The 17,318-nt window shown below is 37.5% G+C and overlaps 1 protein-coding gene across 9 annotated transcripts in view; it reads right to left on the bottom strand.

The window, feature by feature from the left end:
- PAM (peptidylglycine alpha-amidating monooxygenase) overlaps positions 1-17,318 on the bottom strand; it is a 140,829-nt gene that overhangs the window by 68,112 nt on the left and 55,399 nt on the right. For all 9 annotated transcript variants that reach the window (XM_048050217.2, XM_048050219.2, XM_048050218.2 and 6 more), the window contains 2 exons: positions 16,192-16,312; positions 6,953-7,010 (listed from right to left, as the gene is read on the bottom strand). In XM_048050217.2, the coding sequence (XP_047906174.1) occupies positions 6,953-7,010; positions 16,192-16,312 (179 nt within the window). The remainder of the gene's footprint in view (positions 1-6,952; positions 7,011-16,191; positions 16,313-17,318) is intronic.

The raw sequence follows: 17,318 nt of genomic DNA, 5'->3' as shown, positions 1-17,318 counted from the left end.
TTATCATATGTGACTGGAATTGTACTGTTCACTTACATGACTGCAAACTCACCCAAGAGATTGGTACTTTTCTTACTAAAGCACTCAAAATGAGATATGAATTCAGCATTTTTAAATAAAAAAAAACTTCTAAAAAAACCCTGAATTATTGCTATTTTTTTTTTTTTCCAACTAGTTACTTTTGTTAATAATATTCTATTTAAAGCAAAACATATAGTTTGAAAAACAAAAAAAGTCAGGAAAAACCACAATACCACTTCTGATTTAGTGTCTTTTCAGGTATAACCATCAAATAAATTTTATCTTTTTTTAAAATTTTTTATTGTTATTTTTTTAATGCATGGAGAAGCACTACAAAGTAATTACGGAAATAAGAGGAATAGTTTCAGTATATAAACTAAATCTGAATCAAGTTTTACTTACTTTCCTGACAAAAATACTACTATGAATTATGAACTCTAAAAGAAACAAGACAGGAATGAACAAACAGGACGTCAATTAAAACATAACAGTATCTAGCTAACATATGTTCATAAAAAAATGATTTCTAATGTTTATCTTTACAAACAGCAATCCAATGATTGTTGATATTCTTTTTAAAAAAACTAGCTCTTTTAGTATAATTGAGTTTACTCATAAAATATCAACATATCAATGTCCACAGTTTGACAGATCAGAGGTCTTCAATACAGTCAAGTCACTATATAAACTTCGCTATTGCCAAGTAATATGCCATACTAGAGAAATAAACCTGCAGCATCTGAGAGTCACATACAGAAAAAAAGTAATAAATCATCTAACTATTTCCTTTTGTATTGCTGAGTGTAATGGGTTTCATCTCATTTCTACAGAACATTCTGACAGATAGGGACTTATCATGAGTCTCCAAGAAAAAGACACGTTTATTTACTGGTCACCCATGTGAATGAACATCAGGAGGTGATGATGACAGTCAAATTTCTTGGCTGAGTGACTTGATGTCAGACTCGATTCTTAACAGTGTCTGTAGAACACCCTTTAGCTATCACTACAGCTCAGTAGTCAAAAGTTGATATTTATCGACACCTGCACCATTAAAGACTCAATCTATTTTCTGGTTTGTCTTTTTATCCATAAACATTAATCAGAAAGGAAGTGTAAGGACAAAACCATGATGTGATTTTCAAATGTGACTGGAATCATACTTTCTTGAAAAATTACTTATTGACCTCATTCATTAATATCTTTTGCATATAATTCTCATAGTCATTTCATTTCTCTTATTAACTGTTGGTCATAATTAGAAGCAAAAGTTATGCTCCTAATATCAACCTAAATGCAAAACAACCCAATACAAAAGTGAACACTCCTCAATGTCCACACCTGTTTGCCAGCATTTGCAGATCTTTCACCACAGAAAGACTGGTTCAAACAAAAATCTCAGCCTTGACAATCTGACCCTCTACTAAACAGCATCTGCAGAAATACACAGGTGCATTCTTGAAAAAGACCTTTAAGGCAAAACCTTGCTGTACTCATCCTTCTAGTTGGTAACTCTTTGTAAGTAAGCTTGATCAGTTTCTTCATTTGATACTGTCTGAGAACTGACTCTAAACTAGCTGGCACATTCTGGTAAAGTAGCCTTCCAGTTTTACAGAATGAAGTTATACCCTTTGTCCCTGTACAAGCATGGCAGTCTGCTGGCTTCAAATATTTAGGGAAATAAAGCTAAAGTCCTGAATTCAAACCTGGTGGTGCTGGTTCAGAAGAAGCTTAATATGAGTCAGTGTAGTGGGTTTACATAGCAAGGTTTTTGTAGCAGTGGGCTGCAGGGATGGCCCCTGTGACAAGAATCCACCAGCTGCCACATGTTAGATAAGGGCCAGTTTCAGCCAGCTCCAAAGGGACCTGCCGCTGCCCAAAGTCAAGCCAATAAATGATGTTTGCACCTCTGTAAGAGCAGTGTTGAAAAAACAAAACAAAACAAAAACTGCTGCACAATAGCAGCTGGAAGAGTGAGGAGAGAGAACCACCCCAGGATGCTGCCACCCATGGAGAGCCCCCGCAGGAGCAGGCCACGGGCTGGAGCTGCAGCCCACGGAGAGGAGCCCACACAGGAACAGGGGGTCTGGGGGGAGCTGCCACCCACCCGTGGGGGACCCAGGTTGGAGCAGTTTGCTCCTGGGGGATGGATGGACCCCGTGGTATGGAGCCATGTGGGAGCAGCTCTTGAAGAGCTGCTGCCTGCGGGCAGCCCCTGCAGACTCAGTTCGGGAAGGATGGCATCCCGTGGGAGGGACCCCACGGGGAGCAGGGGCAGGGAGTGACCGTGAAGGAGCGGTGGAGACAAAGCATCAGGGACTGACCGCAGCACCCATTCCCTGTTCCCTGCGCCGCTGAGGGGGAGGAAGTAGAAGAGATTGGATAGGGGGAAGGTGTTTTTAGTTTGTTTCCTTTGTTTCTCACTTCTCTAGCTTGTTACTAATAGGCAATAAATTTCTCTAATCTCCCTATGCTAAGTCTCTTTTGCCCGTCATAATAACTGTTGAGTGATCTCCCTGTCCTCATCTAAACCCTTGAGCCCTTTCCATTGTATTTTCACCCCCTTTCCCTTTTAGGAGGGGGAGTGGGAGAGTGGTTGTGGTGAAGCTCAGCTTCCCAGCTAAGTAAAACCACCACAGCTAACAATGTGAGCTTGCAGCCCAGAAAGCCAATGATATCCTGGGCTGCATCAAAAGAAGCATTGCCAGCAGCTTGAGGGAGGTGATTCCCCCCCTCTATTCTGCTCTTGCGAGACTCCACCTGGAGCCCCATGTTCAGCTCTGAGGACCCCAGTACAAGAATCACAGAATCGTAGAATCATTAGGGTTGGAAAACACCTCCAAAATCACCTGGTCCAACCATCCCCCTACTACCAATGTCACCCACTAAACCATGCCCCTAAACACCACATCCAACCTTTCCTTGAACACCACCAGGGACAGTGACTCCACCACTTCCCTGGCAAGGTTGCCACTGGGCAACCCGTTCCAATGCCTGACTACTCTTTCTGAGAAGAAATGTCTCCTAATTTCCAACTTAAACCTCCACTGGTGCAAATTGAGGCCATTCCCTCCAGTCCTGTCACTAGTTATCTGTGAGAAGAGGCCGACCCCCAGCTCCCCACAACTTCCTTTCAGGTAGCTGTAGAGATCAATAAGGTCTCGCCTGAGCCTCCTCTTCTCCAGACTAAACAACTCCAGTGCCCTCAGCTGCTCCTCACAGGACTTGTGTTCCAGGCCCTTCACCAGCTTCATAGCCCTGCTCCGGGCACCCACCAGGGCCTTGATGTCCTTCTTGTTGTGTGGGGATGATCACCTCCCTGGTCCTGCTGGCTACACTATTCCTGATACAAGCCAGGATGCCGTCAGCCTTCTTGGCCACCTGGGCACACTGCTGGCTCATGTTCAGGTGAGCATCAATTAACACCCTCAGTTCCTTTTCCTCTGCTCAGCTTTCCAGCCACTCTGCCCCAAGCCTGTAGCGCTGCAAGGGGTTGTTGTGGCCAAAGAGCAGGACCCAGCACTTAGCCATGTTGAAACACATCCCATTGGCCTCTGCCCATCGACCCATCCTGTCCAGGTTCCTCTGCAGGGCCTCCCTAACCTCTGGCAAATCAACACTTCCTCCCAACTTGGCATCATCTGCAAACTTACTGAGGGTGCACTCAATTCCCTCATCCAAATCATCAATAAAGACATTAAAGAGGATGGACCCTGACACCGACCCCTAGAGAATACCACTTGTGACTGGTTGCCAACTGGATTTCACTCTGTTCACCACCACTCTCTGGGCCCGGCCATCCAGCCGGTTTTTAACCCAGCAAAGAGTGTACCTGTCCAAGCCATGGGCTGCCAGCTTCTCCAGAAGAATACTATGGGAGACCATCTCAAAGTCTTTGTTGAAGCCTAGGTAGGCTACATCAACAGCCTTTCCCTCATCCACCAGGCAGAAGAAGGACATGTTGAGCAAGCTGGGGCTGTTCAGCATGGAGAAGACAAGGCTCCAGGGAGACCTTACAGCAGACTTCCAGTCCCTAAAGGGGGCCTACAGGAAAGCTGGGGAGGGACTCTTTGTCAGGGGATATAGTGACAGGACAAGGAGTAATGGCTTTGAACTAAAAGAGGGTAGGTTTAGATTAGATGAGGGTGGTGAGGCACTGAAGCAGGTTGCCAACTAGAAGCTGTGGATGCCCCATCCCTGAGGTATTCAAGGCTAGGCTGAACAAAGGCTCTGCACAACCTGGTCTAGTGGGTGGCACCCCTGCCCATGACAGGGGGATTGGAACTAGATGGTCTTTAAGGTCTCTTCCAACCCAAACCATTCTATGATTCTATAATATTTGATAAAAAATACTGGAAAAATCTGCAGACAGTGTTTTCTACTTACTAATGTATGCAGCTAAAACAACAAGTCCTCTCTTCCAAGGCCCTTATATTTCATCAATATGCAAAAAAATAGTGCTGCTGAAGGTTTTTTTAATGGAACCTGCTCTTCCACGCTCTGTTGGAAGGCGGAGAGAGGCCAAAAGCAGGAAAATAAAGGAAAGTGTAAAAAAAATATACCGAAGATAAGAGAAAACATTTACTTGGCAGTATTGAGTGTAAATAAATTGAATTGGAGGCAGAACACAGATTCTGATCTTAGTTTTACCACTGTACTGTCTCAGAAACTCATTTTGTTTTCATTATACATATTCACACCTATTGAGAGAACATATTAACTTTTCAATACATTGCTGAAAAAACAGCCAGTACGTCAGATCATCTTTTAGTTTTTAAAAGCTGTCACAAAGATAAACAGGAATTAAAGAGAGTTAATTATGTCATCTATTGGCAATGCAATGAATGCAGATTTTGCTTAAACTATTTGAAAACGTAGACAAGATCCTATTAGAAAGATATATTTCATTGTATACGTCAATATTATGCTTATTTAAGCAACACAAAATACATGCATGCAATTAAGTAAATACTAGGTTTTGTAGCACTTGAAGATATTAAGTAAAGTTAAATTTCTTGGATGACGCCTATTGTAAAAATCTCTTTCTTGAGAAGAAGTTAGAATTTCTATTCATATATTTTGTAAGATAGGTCAGTTTGCATTCTTTGTATTTGCTGCAGTCGGATATGTCTGAGTCTGGTCTTTCCAGCAACTAGGCAACTTGTGTTGGTTGTGAAGACTCCAATCTGACAAATATTTTCAACTGAAATCACTTTTCAGTGACTTCACTGAAGTCAGATGGAACTGATCACATGCTTAAGACCGACCACACACTGATAATACATGTTGGTGGAAGTGACCAAAGAGGGAAAAAAAATAAAGCAATTTAAATTTATTTTCAAAATATCCAAATATAAGATATTGTAAGCAATACTGTTGTGGGAAAACTTCATGTTCACAGAATAGTATTTTCTTTTTAATTTGCTGATCATGTTCCTCTTGCTCTCCAAAGCTTCATATAACAACTAGAATGGTTTTGTTGCCCAGACCTTATATTACTTTGTATTATGTGTATTCAAGCACAGTGATCATTGGAAAGAAAATTAAATCTGGTCAAAATCTGATTAAAAAAAGGAAACATATGAAAACAAGAAGTTTCTCAGTTGTCAGAGAAAAAATGGGTTGTCTGGCTGAGTCACATTGAGATTTTGCACAAATTCCATTTTTAAGTAAATTCTTTTAGTAGGTCCTTCTAAACGTATACACCACTAGAAGTATTTTGTATGGATTTAATACACGTAAACACCAAATGACAGAAATAAATGTGCAGCAATCTAAAAAAGAATTGAACTATGCAATTTTGCAACTCAATGAAGCATTAAAAAAATAAACCGCTTAAGCAGCAGGTTAGTGGTATGCCTTTCTATGAATTACTTGAAAGCAGAAGAGTCAATTGCATGCACTGCATGGTAAATACAGTTTATCAGAGAATGACCATTCAATTCCTTTCATAATTTTTTTTTTCCTGGAGTCAGACTCACAGATAAAACATAATTTCACAGTCGGGGCCAACTTCTTTGCTAAGCAGAAATACAGGGAAAGCACTGAAGAAAAAATAACTTTTTTTTTTTTTTTCAAATATCAAAATGTAACATGAAAGACTGAAAAGAAGATTCTATATCCAAAGAATTTCCACATAGAAATCTACATGGAACAATAGTCCCATAATACTTTATAACAAAAATACAAAATTTCTATCATATTTATTATAAATGCAGATATCCTGAAAGACAACAAGGGATAAGAATTTAGATATTTTCAGTTTAAAGAACATTCCGATAGTGAAACTATCTAAAGAAAAATCATCATGCTTTCTCTCTACTTGAACGACTGCAGGTTCACAAGCAAGGAAAACAAAATTGAAAGAACCCCAAAGACCTTCTGAACAGATGGTATTGTTTTGCAGATCTGTATGATCTCTGTGCTGGTACACTATTTCCCACTGTTTGTCTGCCACCTTATTCAAGCTACAACATTAAAAAAAATGGAGGAGAGAGGGTTCGTTTTTTTTTTCTTCTTCTTCTTCCCTGGATAAGTAAAATCTCACTTCAGCCAATGTAGACTGTAAGTGCAAAGGATTTACAGCCTACACCAGCAGGTAAATAAACAGTGTGTTCAGTGGAGCAGAATTAAGTATCCGGCCAGAAGACAGGAAACCAATACTTTACAAATGGGGCTGTTTGATATTGACTGCCAGAGGCATCTGCATGCAGCTCCTTAACTACTATTACTCATGAATCTCTCCAGATACAGTTTGTTACCTTGACCCTAAGTAGCTCTCTCTAGTTTGTTTCTGCATTAGCCATGATGAATGCATTTTAGAAACTCTGACAGCCAAAGATTAAGTCAATATCAGTCACAGAAAAAAAAAGAAAATGCTGACCTTCTTCAAAATGGCTCGCTTAAGTTCTTATAGTAAACCAATACTTACCTACATAAGCTTCATCATCCACTGGCAGGGGTACTGACATGCAGAGGTAGGTATCAGACTGTTCAAAGAGAAAAGAAGAGAAATTTTCATTTTAAAATGAAAAGATGAAATCAACTTTATCTATGTCTGCTCAGTGAAGGGCAGGTCCTACAAAAGTGCCATCAAGGAAAAACACCACTTGCTTTACCGAGATATTTGTCCAAAGATTATGTAGGATGTCTAGATTACCGTAAGAAATTAATTCATTGCTATATTTTATTTATATGTAACAGACATTAGTCTATAAGGTCATGGATATGGCCTGTGGGTTGACAGTTATGCTATTATCTAATTTAAATTTTATTTTTCATACTTAAGGCTGTTTAAGAAGGAAAAGATCATCAAATACTGGCATTTGACTACACCTATAAACTCCAAATCTGACAGGACCTTCTCTTTCATGAGGACTGGGCAAAGCAGACAAAGAAAAAATTCCTCCTGCAAGAAGCTTCAACTTAATTAAAGATACTAAAGATAGGCTTAAACACTTTGGAAGCCACTGAGAAGGAAAGACAGGTACAATGATGATAACAGTATGTGATTACACAGGGCAATGATGTGCACAGATAAGAAACTGACTTTGGTGTTTTGGTAGATGATGGTAAGTATGAACAAAGATCAGCTTATGCAACTGATATGAATGCCTTTGTGAACTCTAGGTATATGCATCTACAGAGTGAACACTGAACATGCAAACTGAAAAGGAAATAGTCTTCTTTTTTATTTTGCCTGGATTTGGAAGTAATTTTTTTAATTTTTTTTTTTTAAACTTCATTTGAACCTTATACCCAAACTTTGAAAGTCAACAGCAGAAATGCTTCACAGTATGACAGAAATAAAAAATAAACAGATTCTTTGTTTTTAACACAAACTTGAGTTTAGTCACACAAATTGCCTGGGCTAAAAATAAAGACAACATGCACTTTTCTGAAAGTATTGTTTACCCAATTACAAATTAAATTAGTTAAGGACAGAGTATTAGGATTGAACAGAGACATAATGGGATGAGATTTTATAACTTGTGACTTAATGTCTACACAAATTATTAGAAGTTTAAACGAACTCATATTTGTCTTTCTTTTCTTAATCAAAGATTGTCATCTCGAAGTTGCAAATGTATTAAAACTGGTACTGTGCTACTTATTTACCTGAGCTGTTGGAGAACTGTCATGTCTCTTTGGCTTGCTGTTATAACACATCTACAAGTAGCAACTGTCTCAACTGAACATCTTTCATGCTCTCTGTTATCTCTCTCCAGTGCTTATAATCTATTTTACGTAATATATATATTGTGTAGTTTAGACACAGTCTCTGTTAATCTGATCTGCATTTAAGAAGGCTCATGTATTAATCTGATGGATGAGTGAAAAAACAGCAACAACAAAAAGACTTACTGCTCTGGAGAAAAAAAATAAAAAAAAGGAATACTCAAAGTCTTTTACTTTCCATCTATTTGTTATCATTTATATTGCCTTAGCATAGCCACTTTCAGATTGTTCTCCAAGGTAATCTGAAGCAAATTCCTCCAAACAGTGAGTTTTTAATAGTTATTTTAGCATGATGAGCCTGTAGATCATCAGTACAGGCAAAGCCCTGAATTGTTCCAATCCCATTCTACAGAAGGCATAGTTTTATATCCCTTACCCCTTTTCTTACAGTAGTTCCATTCTACCACCTCATATTATTTTCAGTTTGTCCTCCTCTTTCCTAAAAGCAGAGAAACTAAGAAACAAACCTGACAAATTACCCTAAACACAACCTCCTCTTAAAATGTTCCCAACAGCTGTAAAATAAAAAGCAAAGAAGCACATTTGGAGAAAAAATATGCCAAGATAATAGATTAATTTAAAGTAGTATTACAAATCAATGACAAAGAACTATCATTATCTGTTAAACATAATCTGGACTAAAACTCCAAGCCAAGAACCTCTCATTATTGCTGTGAACAGGAAAACATTCTAATTTTTGCATTACTACTCTCCTGCCCTACTTCACAGAATCATCATAGAATGGTTTGGGTTGGAAGGGACCTTAAAGCCCATCTATTTCCACCCCACCTGCCACAGGCTGGGATGTCACCCATTAGACCAGGTTGCCCAGGGCCCCGTCCAGCCTGGCCTTGAACACCTCCAGGGATGGGGCATCCACAGCTTCTAGCTGGCAACTTGTTCTAGTGCCTCACCACCCTCATAGTGAAGAATTTCCTCCTAACACCTAATCTAAATCTCCCCTCTTTTAGTTTATAGAATCATAGAACATCAAGAGTTGTAAGGGATCCACGAGGATCATCAAGTCTCCTGGCTCCACACAGGACCACATGTCTGAGAACACTGTCCAAATGTTTCTTGAACTCCAACAGCCTCAGTGCTGTGACCACTTCCTTGGGGAGCCTGTTCCAGTGTGCGACCACCTTCTCGATGAAGAACCTTTTCCTAATATCCACCCTGATGCAGTCTCATGCCATTCCTATCCTTGGGTCCTATCACTGGTCCCCAGGCAGCAGAGCTCAGTGCCCGCCCCTCCACTCCCCTCATGAGGAAGCTGTAGGCCACAATGAGGCCTCCCCTCAGTCTCCTCTTTTCTAGACTAAACAAACCAAGTGACCTCAGTTGCCCCTCATGTATCTTGAAACGTATGTTTCAAGTATAAAACTATTCCCCCTTGTCCTATCACTATCTGCCTGAGTAAAATGTCACTCTCCATCTTTTTGATAAGCCCCCTTTTAAGTACTGAAAGGCCACAATGAGACTCCAGGGAAACTTGAAGCCTTCTTTTCTCCAAGCCAAACATGCCCAGCTCTCTCAGTCTGTCTTCATAGGAAAGTAACTCCGGCCCTCTGATCATCACCTTATGCTCCTTTTATACACATCTACTGTTAGGTATAGTTAGAGAAAAGATGACTTGTTCAAATAGATCATGCAGTCAACTAATGCGATCATTCTGAAGTCTTTGTCATTACTGGCATGAAAACTCATGCTGGCACAGTTGAAGGGATTTTCAATTTTAATTTTTATTTATTTATTTATTTATTTTTAACATACAAGCCAGGTTTTATTTAGCTTATAAAGAAAACAAATGAAAAATCAGCTAATGGGTTCAAGAAAAGAAATTCTGGTAGTTTATCTTGAATTGTCAATGTTCTAGACTTTAAACACAACAACAGTAGCACCCTGACACTCAAGCGATTCAAAAGACACACTCCATAATCAACAATAATTCTGTCTCATTTTCTCTATCTCACCACGAGGTAGGTCTGTGAGTCTAAGTGCATGCATTTGATCAATTATGAAAGAAATTGTTATGTAAACTTCAAAAGTATTTAAAAAGCAAGCACAGGAAAAAAAAAGTGAGATTGCTGCACTATGCAAAACTGCATCTATTCAGAGGTCTAAAAAAAAAAAAGTTGAAAGATGAGATAAGAACAACTTTCAAAATGCCACAACTGCATTTTAAAGCATACTGGAGACAGGGGAAGGTAAAACCTCCACAGTTTTTCCCTTCCATCTCCTGCCCTCCTCGCACTCTTCTATTCATTAAAGGAAGAATCCTTGTCATTAATGTCCATTATTGACTCATAATTACATTATTTCTCATAAAGCTCTGTTATTGACATTCACTGTGCTGGGGTTCAGATTCATACTTCACTGAATTCTACTTTTTGCAGAATTTCACCATAAGAAATAAGCAAGTCATTCACACAATTTTCTCCAGAGTCAGAGTAAGTCTTGTGATCTTTGGACGAAGTCTCAACTTGACTGTCTTAGATAAACTAGAGAAAGTGGTGCCAGTAATTTATGGGTATCTGACAGATTTGCTTCCTGTTTTATGTATTGTTATCTGCTACGGTATACCCACACAAGCCAGAGATGAGAAGTTATAACCAAGGGTGTCAAACTTACTTAGTACTTAGAAATAAAACTACAAACTTGGGTATACAGGTATCACAAGTCACTGCCACCCTACTGGCAGAAGCTCAAGATAAGCAAAACATACAGAAGATGCTCAAGATATACATATACAAAAAAAAAATCACAGAAGAAAACAAAAAAACTTGCAGTATCCATTAGACAAGAGCAACTCTACACACAGCCTTTCCACACTAACAGTATCTCACTAAATTACATCTTTTATCACTTTTTGCACTTTTAACAATATTTACAAAGTTTCAAATGAACATTTAAGAACTCAACCAATACTGTACCAAACTAATGTAGCAAAGAAGAGCTCATCCAGACTCAAATACAGTAGTGATTAATTTAAAAAAATCCCTATTTTTAATGAAAAGAATGACTTAAGATACAGTATTAATTGCACTGCAATATTTTATCAGTATTTCTTAAGTTGATTTGTAGCAAACACAGATATTCACAACAGCAAAAATGTATTACTGGCAGAGTAAATGTTTACCCTGCATTCTCAATAATGCTTTCACAAAATAGCCTTCACTTTGCTTAATAGTACTGGGTTTTGTATTGGGTTTGCTCAAATTGAGCTGATCCCATCCCCTCTTGGAAGATAAAACACACTGCTTCACATTTAAATAATCAGTCCTTGAATAGTATTAATTTACTATGAAGAGCAATAATTTTTATACCGTTCTCAAGTATATGCTATCATTATAGAATGTTTTCCTCAGAACTGCAAAAGCACCACAGCCGTCCTCTCCACAGCTCCTAAATGTCTTCCATCCTTCAGCACCACACCAAAATTATTCTTCACATGACATATTAGTGGCATTTTTTCTTACTGTGCAATTGGAATAAGCATTAAGAAAAACAAAACAAAAAAAGAATATTTATGTACTGCAGGTATTTTCCCCCCACTTATAAGAGGTGGTAGTGTTTGAAAGCACCAAGAAATATAAAATATTTATTAACCACTATTCTACTTCACTGGTTTTCAGATTTGTATTACTTGAATATACACTTCAGTGATGCTGCTCACAAAAGCTGCTTGGAACATTTTCACAGGCATGTTTGTGTTTGACATTTGTGCCAAAAGAATGCACAACACAGGGGCAGATTCTCACAGTTAGCAAACTCCTAACCCATGTAAAGTAGATGGTTCTCTCTGATTCACTCACAGGGCAGCCAGAGCTATAGAACATAAGGCAAAAAACAACTACAACAACAAAAACCAACAACACCACCAAGTCACTGAGTATAGGTAATCATTAGAAGAAAATGCAGGGTTTTTCATAGCAACCCTTCCCACTGCCTAGACAACATGAGATACATTCTCTTAATGTAGGGGCACACAACTAACCTAACTATACAAGGATAGACATTGATCTTGGTTCCAGACACGTTCCAATCTTTCTACAAAGAATTACACCACCTTCATCATAATATGGAGCTACCTGTGCAGACCATACAAAATCTTTTGGAGTTTTTCTCTTCCATCACCTCCTGCCATTTGGAAACGTGTACGTATTGCTCTTTGAGACACCTATGCACTTTATATGTAAGCCCCTGCACTAAGAGAATTCAATGATTCCTGCAAAAAAGGCATTCCAGAACAAGAGTGTGAATATTCATAATCTAGATAGACCCTTCATGGTAGTATTAAAAATTCACGTCAATTTCAGAGAATACATACAGATGGTTAGACTTTTCAGGATCCAAAAAGTTTGTTTAATTTTTAGCATCTGTTTTCAGTGAGAATTACTGAGAAATACCACGGACTTTGGAAAATAAAACTAGATGTAACTGCCTGCAGGGACACTATGGAAGACCTCACTTCAGCAGCAGTATTATTTCAGTAGTTCCCATTCTTTTTCAGGTCTGGGGATATTTTTGACTAAACAAGCAATAACTCAAGCCCTTCTAGAACAATTCTTATGTTACATGAACCTTCTGATTGTAGGTCTACCGCAGGTCACACAAGTCCACTGGTCATGAATTATAAACAAAGCACTAAATAGTTCCGTTAGACACCTTTCTGTTCACTAACTGTGATTCTAGACAGAAATATGACTGTCATATTTGTGAACCACCAACAAAGAAAGAGGACAGAATTATGTTTGTGAAGTCTACTCAAGGTATCAATCTGCATCCAAGCGGTGAATTCAGCAATTTGTAATCCTACATTTTGCTGGGAAAAGAGAAAGCTGGCATTTAAACTTCCAGTTTACCTGAGTTTAGAGTACAGTCACAAAAATTAGCACTTCGCAGTTCTAAGGCATGCAAGTAAATTTAAAAAACAGAATCTGAAGACACAGTAAACATGATACAGTTTTCTGAACAGCTACCTAGTGCCATCGCAGTTAGCTAAAGTTGTGCTGTCTAGTCTCCAGCTGCCTTACTCTTTTGAAAGCACTAACTTCCAGTATGAGTTGAATCTTATTTGTCAACCTCTCACAAATGTAGTTGTTTCAGAAAATTTGAAATGGTGTGTAGCACAGAAGTTTATTTAGCTAAACATATACATTTTTTTGTGAGGCTGTGTTTTAATCATTAAAAAAACTGAACTCAAGCTTACTTAAGTTACCTGACATACGTGTTCAAAATAAGATAGTCGATCTAATGAGAAACAGTGAGATGAGAAACAGAACTTCTAAGATAAAGCATATCTCAGAAATTTAGGAGAAAATCTCTTAACATAACCATTCCAGCAGTTCTTGTGAGCAGAATGCACTGACAAACTCTTACTAAGAAACTTGCAGAGCTCCCAAGTATCAGGTTTCTCACCTTCAGAAGGTCCTAATGCTTTCTAGTTATCTAAATTAAAAAAATAGTATGCAAGTTGCAATTCAAAGAGTTTTGTAGGAACAAGTATTTCCAATGTCAAAGAAAATGACTAAGAGCACTAATTAAGTTAATTGGTGGTAGAAGGAGGCAGAAGAGTTGAAGCTGTTTCATGATATAATTCATGGCTTATGGAAAATATCTTAAAACTGTAAAAATTCAGCCACTGAGTTTGTAGACACAAGTGGCAACTGGGCACTTAAATGTGGTTTATAAATACCTTTTTCAAGAAGAAGCAAACAGCCCAACCCTTTTTTTTTTTTTTTGGAACTGTGGCTGTTCAGCAGTTGTCTAAGAGCCTTTTTCCATACGCACTATTATTTTTATGTCCTTTGTGAAGGACATGACGTAAAAGTCTTTCACATCACAAAAAAAAGACACCACTCAATTTGTCAGATTAACCAATTGCTGATCTAAATAGAAGTTCCACTTCTTTGCATTAAATCACAGCATAATGATCTAGCTGAAGTGTAAGATTTTCTTTTCACATGATAAAGAACAGACAATATGGAATGTACTAGTGTTACTCTACAGATACCATTTTTTTCCTCTAGAATTTAACTCATTCACAACTTCTCTAATAATTCTGCTTTTTATTTATTTTTTAAATCTTTCCCATAAAAATTGTTAGAATTCAGAACTCAGGAATTGGATTTAGTTACAACCAAAATAACAATACATCTCGAGAAATCCACTACCAAAACATCTAAAAATTGCACTTGTCCCCTTGCTTATTGGCATCTTTCATGAATAGAGATAAACTCACAGATAGGCCCTGGAATAACAAACCCATATATGCTTCTTTGTAACCATCAGTATGGACAACTTGCAGATCTGCAGTCACTGACCACATAAATCTGCCAATAATTAGGGCCAAAAGACACATGAAAAAGATAGCAAGGTAGTAAACTGCTACTACAGAAGAATTTCCTCTCTAAAGACGATTATTCACTTCCATTTTCTTTCTGCCACAAGTGAACAAACAGCACTGAAACCAAGAAGCTGTTAGTTAATTCCTTCTGTGAACCACAAGAAAATAAGTAACAATGACCGGAAAGGCAATATTTGCTGTATATGTAAGAGTTTAAGCTGTCTAAATAGCAACCAGGTTTCCGGTTCAGCTACTGTGAGGCAGTGTGGAAGGAGGAAGGGAAATGGAGGGAAGAAGGGTAAAGAGCTGGTGAAACAAAGAAAGGAAAATATGAGCTGGACAGCAGTATATAAGGCTAGGAGTTATTATTACCTTTTTAAGAATTAGTTTGGAAAGTTGATTTCTACTGCTGTCTGTCTTCTCCATCCCTCCCCCAAATCTACACTAGGGCGTAACATTTAAGTTTGTGTAAAAGCTGTTGGATATAAGCATACATGCATGTGAAGAGTATTATTTCCCAACAACTATTATAGCCTTAACTAAAACTTACATAATTACAAATGCTCACCTTGGAGAATTCAAAGTACTTTTCACTCTCTCTGAAAGGGATGCTTAATGTTTTGTTGCAGATAAGTTAGATAAAATAGAGGAACAATGCTTCTGTTTGCACTTACTGGAATGACATCACTTGCTCTAAATTATATGTTCCAAAGGGATGGTCCCCAATAACTGAAAACCTCATTTTCCCTTCAGTATTTTTTGAAAGTGCTATCTGCAACAATGAGTCATCAGCTACTGCAGCACAACATCCTGCTCTTTCCAAGCATCTGCAGCCCTTTAAAATGGACGTACAGTCTTTCAATGAAATATATAATTCCCTGCATTGCCTCACTGAAAATAATAATAGAAAAAAAAAACATTGTTTATCTTGCTTAATGAAACTACATGTGACAGTGACAGTAGAAACACAGACTTTTAAGTGAATCTTAAAAATGTTAATGTTACAACTCTTAACTAGTTTCTTGGATTTTAACTGATCTAGCTCAATAGATAAGCAACTTCAAACACGAAAGAGTATAGAAATATAACTGATTTCCAGTAGCTTTTCTGGAATATTTTAAGGTTTAAAATAGTACGTCAAAAGTATTAAACTTGTGAAATGCTTTCTGGTTGTTCTCTCTCAGCTTGTCAAAGTTGCAGCAATGTTCAATTTCATGTAACTAAATCCACTGAGGCACCATCTGATATTTGGTTTAAGCTCAAATTCTAAATTTTTGTCTCACTAGCACAGCTGCATATGTTTCACTTTAATAAAACTCATTCTTTTAATAAGCTTCAGCAATTCAGCTTATGAAGCCAACATATTACAAACAACACTAGTCAAATGAAAAGATTTTTCAATCATCTGAAATTACTTTTCAGATTCCTACTTTTCTCTGGACATACACTAATCTACAAAAGTTACTGTTTTCTTTGTTCACTTGTTCACTTTATGTTAGTGATATTTTAGGCAAAAATCTATTTTTCTGGCCTATAAAGAAAAACAGTAAGTGGCAAAAAGAAAAAAAAATAATTTCTTTCACCTGCTTAGGCGTCACTCCAGGCATGCGAATGTCCAGTGCAAAATCTGACAGTCCAAGTGAAATCACTGGCCTGTCACTTCCAAGGCATTCACTGGAAAGAGATCTAGTAGCATCTTTATACCTTAAAAAGAAGGAGGACACATTTGAAAAATACTGATTTTTATTCTACCTTTCTGGAAGAATAGGTCTTCAGAACTAGAAAAGAAGTTTGACAACATGGGAGTAAAACTGGCAATTTCACTTCTTTATGTTCTCTAGAAAACATTTTAGTGAACAATCAGATGGACTAGTCTGGAAAACTTTAGCTGAAAATGTAACCTGTCATTTCATCTAGGTAATTGTCTGAGGTAGACGGATGTATAGACAGAATTATTTCACTAGAATATGTCAAGTAGTGTTATTCACTCAAGACAGAGGTATTTTTGGTTGTTTTTGTTTTAAGACTATGTATCTGTTGTATAATTCAATACAAATTAAATCTAAATAATGTGTAAAGGGGAAATTTTTAATTCTAACAGCATGACATATATAGCAATCCCCATTACAAGCAGAAAAGCAAAACAGCAGGTTTTGACAATTCACATGAATATCAATACCTATATTGACTGCAATGTATAAACAAATTAAAAAAACAATACAGTAAAATACTTTCAGGATAGCAAAAAGGCTATTTCTCTTGTGCACCCCACATTCAAGTTTGCCTATGCAATTTTACATTCGGCCTCTTCCTTTAAAGTTTCCCAGACTTTCCAAAGTAAATTCATTAACACTTTTTTAATAAAAACATCATTTTATACTGCTAGCTAGCTAGGGTAGGTGAAATGTATTTACTTACTATGTAAAGTCTCAAATATACCTGTAGCATTACGTAAAACATTATTAATTATAATTATAACATTATTAACAATATTATTGTTTTTATCAACCTGATGGTAATCATCCTAAACTCCCATTTTAGAGCTACCTCTGGAAAAAAACAGAGTTTCTATCATTAATATGACGAGAGTGCCATTTAAATTTTTGCAAATAAAACTCAGCACAGATGAGCAAAACCAAACAAATAACATACACATTTTTGCCTAGGACATGCTTTTTCATACTTTCATTATATAGTAAGTGACCTCAGC

The sequence above is a fragment of the Anser cygnoides genome, chromosome Z (assembly GCF_040182565.1).
Source record: "Anser cygnoides isolate HZ-2024a breed goose chromosome Z, Taihu_goose_T2T_genome, whole genome shotgun sequence".
Lineage (NCBI taxonomy): Eukaryota > Metazoa > Chordata > Aves > Anseriformes > Anatidae > Anser > Anser cygnoides.
Note: the sequence above shows the minus strand (reverse complement) of the source record. Positions and strands in the feature narration are given on the sequence as shown.